This window comes from Nanorana parkeri, unplaced genomic scaffold (genome assembly GCF_000935625.1).
Source record: "Nanorana parkeri isolate BGI_ZX_2015 unplaced genomic scaffold, ASM93562v1 scaffold592, whole genome shotgun sequence".
Classification (NCBI taxonomy): domain Eukaryota; kingdom Metazoa; phylum Chordata; class Amphibia; order Anura; family Dicroglossidae; genus Nanorana; species Nanorana parkeri.
Window position 1 is genome coordinate 316320 of NW_017306860.1, and position 8256 is coordinate 324575.

The window sequence follows — 8256 nt, forward strand, 5'->3', positions numbered from 1 at the left end:
CTAAGTGAGTGGAAATCTTGCCAGAATTAAGTAGAGAATCCCGTGTTTTCTTTAATGGCGATAGGCAGAATGGGAGACATCAGGAGTGTGAACGAAGGGGTGATAGGTTCAAAGGAAAGGAGAATAGGAGAGATGTGGGCCTCAATGGATTCCCAAAGTTTATGGTGCTTTCTGAGTCTAGTTGCATCTAGTTAGAATTGCGTAGCTTAGTCTGGCTGGTTTATTGGCCCAGATATATTTGAGAAGGACAGACCCAAACTTACGGAATTTGGTTAACAGTGACGGGAAACCTATTCAAAGATTGGTAACATATAGGAGGAGATCATAAACATAGAGGACAATTTTCTTTTGAGAATTTTGGATAGTTATCCCTTGGATGGAGGGATTAAGTCTGATTGCTTTTGCTAGTTGTTCCATGGCCATTGTGTAAATATAGGGCACGGGTGGAGACCTCTGTCTGGTTCCATTTTTTATATAGATGGACTCCCTAAAATGTTCCATTATTTTGACCCATGCCATGGGACAGTGGTAGAGAGCATGGAATTTGTTCATTTATAAATAAAGAGAAGCCAGTTTGGTAGGGGGCTGAGAAAAGAAAGTACCAGCTAAGCTGATCAAGTTCCTTCCTGGTGTCGACAGACAGCATGCATGGAATGAGGAATTGTATGGGTTTTATCATGGTGTATAGGAGTCAAGGTTTTAAAGGTATTGTCCCTAGCTTCTTAGTGGAGGACAAAGCCAATCTGTTCCTCATTAATTAGGAAGGGGTTGTACTACCATAGCCTATCTTTGATTATTCTTGCTTACATTTTATGATCAATGATTGCCCAAAATTCCCAGTGGCACTGGTCAGAGCATATTGGGTCACAAGAAATGGAGCTGAGATTTCAATTTGCATTATTTAATAATGCTTTAAAACTCTTTATAGATTCAGAAGACATGTTTTTTTTTTGTTTTGTTTTTTAATTAGAAACATGACATGGGTTTATTTCTGTCATATAACCCTTAAAGAGAGAAGCTGTGAGCATATAGAATCTGGCAGTGCTAACTGGTTTTTAAAAGGTGCAAGCTCCGGGCTAGTCACTGACCTGGGCAATGTTTGCAGGGTAAGGGTAATGGGCAAGGGTAATTCTAATTGGTCCATGCTTGTTTCGGGACAGTGATATAATAGGTGAGAAAGCCAGAATCAAGTTGATAGCCCTGTATCATGCACTTTTAATAAACAAGCCAGCAATGACTTCTAGGTTCCTTTAGAACACACTACAAAATGTTTTTTGTTTTATTCTTAAACTAGATTCTGATTTAAAATATATTTTTTTTCTTTTAGATCTTACAGGTGAATAAGGTGATGTCCATCCTGTTCTGTGTGATGTTTCTTCCTTATCTTTGCGGCATCCACGCTACCACCATGGATAAGAGGAATTTGCCCGAAAACTCAATGAATTCTTTCTTTATAAAGCTCATGCAAGCCGACCTTGTAAAAAACAAAGTTTCCAAACAGGTGGCCAACGCCAAGGCAAACCACCAGCAAAATACAATACCAAAAGCAGAAATCATCATTGACCTGGATATGGTTGATGACAGCCTTGAAAGTGGGAAATCGGACTTTCAGCCGGTCGCCTCATTGGAAACAGAACTGTTTAAGCATCAGCGACAGAGACGTTATAATTCGCCACGTGTGCTGTTGAGCGGGAACTTACCCTTGGACCCTCCACCCTTGTATCTAATGGATGACTTTGTTGGGCATTCTCACTCAACAAATAGGACGTCAAGGAGGAAAAGATACGCAGAGCACAGGGGCCACCGAGGTGAATTTTCGGTTTGCGACAGCGAGAGCTTATGGGTCACAGACAAGTCGAATGCCATTGATATTCGGGGGCACCAAGTAACTGTTTTGGGGGAAATTAAGTCTGGCAATTCACCGGTTAAGCAATATTTTTATGAGACGCGATGTAAGGATGCAAAGCCAGTCAAAAACGGATGCCGAGGCATTGACGACAAACACTGGAATTCTCAATGTAAAGCATCCCAAACTTACGTCCGGGCATTGACTTCTGAAAACAACAAACTGGTGGGATGGAGGTGGATCAGGATAGACACATCTTGCGTTTGCGCATTATCGAGAAAAATCGGGAGAACATAGCTTTAACTCTTCACTATATAAATTATTACTTTAAATTATATAATATGCATGTAGCATATAAATGTTTATATTGTTTATATATTATAAGATGTTCTTATTTATTAAATTTCAGCAAACTTATATAAGCTTTATCTCCCCTCCAAACAGATCCCAAGGCCTGTGCCTTCTGTAGGGCATTTAAAAAAAACAACAACAAAAAAAGTAAACTTGTGATTCCACTGCGAGCAGTATATTTGACCCAAAAACGATGTGTCAGTATTTGTCATACAGTATTTTCTTTGCCAGTGACTTTTCAGACTTTTCAAATTCCGCTATATATAAGATGTATAAATTGTATGCACATTATATTCAATTTCAATATATTTTACCTCGACAATTAAAAAAAAAAAGTAATATTAAAAAGAGAATACAAGTTCCATTGCAAAACAAATGGTAAGATTCCAGTGATGTTATACATTACTTATTTTGCTCCTTTGTATATATAAGATTTTGTTTTATCGACATAGAGTTTTTATAATTCTGGATTTCTAAAACATTGTGCGTTTTTAGCCCAAGATAGATACTATTATTGATAAAATTTGCTATAAAGTGGGTCACGTTACTGCCAAGCTTAACTACCTTAGAGGAAAAATAAATAAACCGTATATATATATATATATGTGAAAATTATCCTAGAAAAAGAGAGAATGTTGAATTTGCTCCAGTACATTTTAAGAGCATATTCCTAAAATATTAGTTCTGGGCTTTTAGATTTGAAAATGCCATTTGGACTGTACTTTTAAATATGCATAAAAATGGTTATTTTGCATTTCTGCTTTGAAATTTTTGGAACAAATGTCTACAAAAGCACGGTGGTTGTGTAAGGTCTTGTTCACATTGAATGCGTTGGAAAACACAAGAAATAACATGTTTGTCTGTGGGTGGTGATGCAATGTTTTTGATACATCCAATGAGCTACTATGAGCTCATCTCTCTGTCATTCGACTTTCTTCTCCTTGTCAGCACATTAATTGATTGGCTTCTTGTGCTAAATGTCCCTCTCCCAGTCTGAGCTCTGCTGTACAGAGGACTGCAAGAGACTCATACCAAGTCAATTATAGGTACTTAAACTGATTGGATTTAAAAAAATAAATGTAATGATGTATACATGATTACAGAGCTGCATCAATATTTGCATTTTATATCTGCCTGGAGTTCAGCTTTAATGTAAAATGACCTAATTAGGTGCAATGCAGATTATCAGTGCAAATGGCCCCTATGGCATTGACATTTAGGTTAGCTGAGACTAACAGGGTTATTCACAAAAGGGTAAAGAGTTTGGAGAAGGCAGGAGAAGTGAACAATCTAGGGCAAGATAGCTGAACTCGAAAGTGAACTGAATTGGACATATATATATATATTTATTAAGATTCATGGCTGCTAGTGATAGTCCAGTTCCACTAGTTTATTTATATATCGGGACACAGCACAGCATGTGAAAGGTTATCTTACCAGCCAAAATGTTTATAATTTGATCTGGCAGTCCTGAAAATGTATACCGCCCTGCCAGCCAGCACAGCCAGATTGCTGACCCTACTTTACTGTCCTGCATTTCAAGTAACACTAAACTCAGGAGTTAAATATTAGAAATGCATTCAAGTATCTTAACTATTAACGGAAATGTCTCTTATTTGTGTATCACTCGGCTGTAGATCCTCAAATCATCTCTAAATTGGTGCTGACACTGTTCTTCCTTCTGGAGGGTGGCTACTTTTGTTCCCCATGGTCCCTGTGTGTGTTCTAAAGTAGCCACCGCTCTATTCTTACTCCCGTGATGGACTACAATCTCAATACAAATTAGTAAACTAAACGTGAGATTGCAGTCCACCATGGGAGTGAGCTTGGAGCAATGACTACTTTACAACACACACGGACCATGGGGAACAAAAGTAGCCCCCCTCCAGAGGGAAGGACAGTGTCAGCACCAATTCAGAGCTGAATTGAGGATTTACAGCTTATGCGAGTGTACAGAGTGATACTCAAAACGGCTACATTTTTGTTAATAGGTTAGGTACTTGAATGCATTTTTAAGGTTTAACTCCAGTGTTTAATGTCACTTTAAACAATACAGCTTGGTCACCATCCCTGTACCCTCTGTTTAACTGAACGTTAAAGAAAAAGCAGCATACCGATGAAGACAACTCTCTCCTACTGTCAGCATGTTCTCAGCAGAGTCTTAATGGATCAGAGTACTTAGTCTCTCTCTCTACTGTACAGATGATTACAAGAGGCCGATTTCAGGACCGATTCAGTTTATTACATTTGTTGCATTTGAAAGTATATATTATTCTATGTCTAATGAAGACATAATTGCATTCTATGGTGTTTTTATACTGTACATCTCTGGTGTTCAGCATTGGTTCTTGCCACACCTTTTGGTCCCACCTCCACTAGGAAAAAGGTCTATTCACATTCACTATGAGAAGAATCTCTACAACTTTAGGGCTTGTGTATATGGGCGAAAGGATTTTGCTTTCAGGTGCATCAGGGTACACTTGAGATCAGTTTGAGACCTTTTTGAGATGATCGTCAGTTCCTTCACAGGTGCATTTTAGCTCTTTTTAAGCGGCTCCAAACTGTTTCAATCTATTTTTGCGTTTCCATTGACTTGGGGAAAGAAGCAGTTCTAATGCAAACAAAAGCCCATGTACACAGGTCTTAAGTCACAAGAAGTGACAATGAGTAGGTTCATAGTAACTGACCCTCTTAAGGTCCCATTTACATGGCCATGGCCATGGATCAACATAATTCTGTGGTGGTGCTGTATGTCCGGGTGTTTCCAATAAGCTGCAGACAGAAAGCCTGTAAAATCAATGATAGGCTGATGGTGTCCATGGCTGTTCGCAGGTAATTGCTCAAGGAGGTTAATGTGGAAGTAAAGTTTTTTTTTTTAAATTGACGATTGGCTGGCTTTCTATGGCAAAAGAGACCGTGTAAGTCTCTTCTGCCATAAAAGCTTCTTTTTACCATTCAGCAATTTTCTTTTTTCTGTAGCTGCAGCTCAGTGCACAGACCTGGCATGCTGAGATATATGAACTCCCCATTATCGGGGCCTGGCCAATCAAGTGGCTGAACATTCAAGATCCCAAAGAAGACCAGGGAGAGCGAAGTGCATCACTGGAGGGGATCAGTTTGGCAAGTAAGTCTGCAATAAAGTGATTTTATGTTGTGCACACAAGCACATTATGACTAAAAGCTCCTGGGAGCCCCGTTTAACATTCAAGAGGAATGCTCATACAATAGCTCAGATAAATAGACACCTATGTTTTTAAAACATGATATAAAGTCATAATGGTTATAAATTATATAAAACAGATTGTTTTATATCACAACAAAGATAAACGCAAATATGACGGGTCCCCTTTGAAAATTGTTCTGGCCGAGAGTGCCTTGGTTCAGTTCGCTTGGATGTCCACTGAATGCAGCCAGAAATCTGGGTTCAGGAAGCTCCAAGCACACTAATCCCAGGGCTGTCCGTGTCCTGGAAACCAGTGGCGCTGTGTGACCCTGTTTGGCACTGAGTGAAGAACATGTTGAGAAAAGTGTGGAGGTCATTCAGACTGAACAGAGCCCCAGTCTCTAAATGGATAAGAAATGAGCAGCAGCAGCACACAAACAAGGTCACCCCACTGCTCTCCCCTCTAGTAAGCCGTAAAAGAGCTGAAAGTGATATTAAACCTTCATTAAAAAAATATACATGTAGACCCCAGCACTTAACTTGCTTGCATGTCCATTTCCGTTTTCCCACCATGGCTGCTTTCAAATCTTAATGTGAACACTTTTTCCTCTGACGATCCTGCCTTTGAGGTGCTCCATCCCCTTTCAAAGACCCATGGAGCCACCTATGCATGCGTGCTCCCGCCCGGATACATGGGTGCATGTGTTTACATCCACTGAAGCCTATAGTCCCAGAGGCAAGCCACTCCCCTGCTCCTCCCTCCAGCTGCTGATTTATAGTGGCTGGAGTCTGTCCCTATATGGGAAGGGCACAGGCAGCGTGTTCCACTGCCCAAATGTGCAAGAGAAGCAGCAATGAGGACCTGGAGCCGCTGGCGGTGAACCAGTACGATCATTCATTTTTTGGGCACCTTTTTAAGGAAAAAAATTACTGGGTAATGTTGCACTGCTTGACATTACCCAGTACATTTAAAGAGAACTATGGGGCAATGTTTTTTTCCATACTTCTCTTTTGGGTCACGGGAGGACATATACCGGGTCCTCCCAGGACCCAAAACTTAGCATATAGCGGGCTATTGCCTGCTATATGCTGAGAGCGCCACAGCCGGGAAGGATCCCTACAATACTGTCAAGATCCACCCAGCTGGCTGACTGACAGCTGGCTCTGCCTCTCTAGAGGCACCCGTCTGCTCTCACTATGGGGATAAGTGTGATTTACTCATCCCATAGTTCTCCTTTAAAAAAAGGGTTTAATATCCTTTTTTAAATGTTTAATAATACTTTAGAGGGTTTAATAGTACTTTAATCATAGAGTCTACGGTTAAACTCTTTGCAAGTTTAATGTGTTGGAGGGCAGAGGTTCGGGGCAGATCTGCAAGAGCTCCAGATGGTTGAATAAAAGCTTTCTTATGGCTTTTTATTATTGAGTGGACCAATGGTGTTTTTATATATACCTAGAGTGCAGCTTTCATACTCCCTTTCAACCAAGCCTTTTTGTGTAAGAGAAATGTTCTTTATTACATGATACATTTGCATATTTTACTCATTTGGCTCTATTAATGACCATAGTTCTGCAACAATCCTGTTTTCCACTCATGTTTCTGACAGATGTTTTGCACAGTTCAAAGCCGTAGCAAAATCTGAAACATCCTCCAAGTAGCCTTATTCAATATGTTTTGTGTTATTTTCTGTATAAAATAAATGTGTCTTCTGATATGGAAAAAAAATCATTTCCCTAATCTTAATGGCTTAATGGTATCACATAAACAACTAAGTAAGCTTGCCAATTACCAATATTAAGAAACATACTCAAAGAGGAATATATTAAAAATCTAAAGGCTTTTACTCAATCCAGCATCGTTCCATATGTAGAAAGGGGTGGCTGTGGGGCATGTGAGGGAGGGGAACAATATCCCCTCTTCTCTGGTGTGGTGTGATGGTGCAGCTCTCCTTTCAGCATGCATACTGGTCTACGATAACTAGATTGCCTTATACGTGTAACTCTGGCAACAGTTACTACGTTTTGGATTAATAGATTGCCATGGGTAGATTATTGTCAAACAATTTCTAAACCCAAAAGCAGATATGTAACACATTGCAGGTTACCAGTCCTTACATTGCATTAGTTTTCTTTTTTAGACAATTTTTTTCCTTATTTTCACCTGGCGATCCGTCCAGTGAGTCTGTTATTTTTTAACTTCCTTTTACTTACCAAGCTGTCCAGTTTGCTGTAACGGCTCAGAAAGTGTTTTTGTTTGCCTAGTCTAAATTTACTAGTCCATCTAACACTACCCTCTCCACAGGGTGATGATAATGCTCTCCAAGGGCGGCTCCATTGCTCGGCCATAGAGATATAAAGGGGGGAATTCATAAAAACTGGAGCAGACAGAACTTGGAGTAGCTGCCCATGGCAAACAATTAGCTTCTCTGTTTCTTTTTCAAAGCATAACAGAGCAAACTGAAGAGAGAAGCTGATTGGTTGGCATGGGCAACTGCTCCAGATTCTTCTGCTTCAGTTTTAATGAATTCCACCTAATAGTGTGTTACTGGCTAGATCACCAGTAGTGATGAGCCGAACACCCCCGTGTTCGGTTCTAACTCGAACTTTCGAACATGGAAAAAGTTCTAACTCAAACTTAGAACTCAATGCAAGTCTATGGGGGTAGAACTCAGAAAATTAAAGGTCCCCATTTTGAAGCCTTATATGCAATTTATTGACCATAAAAAGTGTATGGGGATCCGGGTAGTGCCCTGAATGACAGGAATCAATGACATTTAAAACAAAAAAAACCTAAAAATTTTTTTTTAACTGCCTCCGGGTCGGCCGTAGTAAAAAAACAGCCAGCCAGGAGCTCTCTAGGTCTGAGCGGGCGTCTTCAGACGTCCGCTCAGACACG

At 40.0% G+C, this 8256-nt stretch overlaps 1 protein-coding gene across 4 annotated transcripts in view; it reads left to right on the top strand.

The window, feature by feature from the left end:
* The window catches only part of NTF3 (neurotrophin 3), a 74622-nt gene extending 71982 nt beyond the window's left edge, over positions 1-2640 (top strand). For all 4 annotated transcript variants that reach the window (XM_018562698.1, XM_018562700.1, XM_018562701.1 and 1 more), the window contains one exon: positions 1328-2640. In XM_018562698.1, the coding sequence (XP_018418200.1) occupies positions 1328-2143 (816 nt within the window). In that variant the 3' untranslated portion in view covers positions 2144-2640. The remainder of the gene's footprint in view (positions 1-1327) is intronic.
* The last annotated feature ends 5616 nt before the right edge of the window (positions 2641-8256 follow it).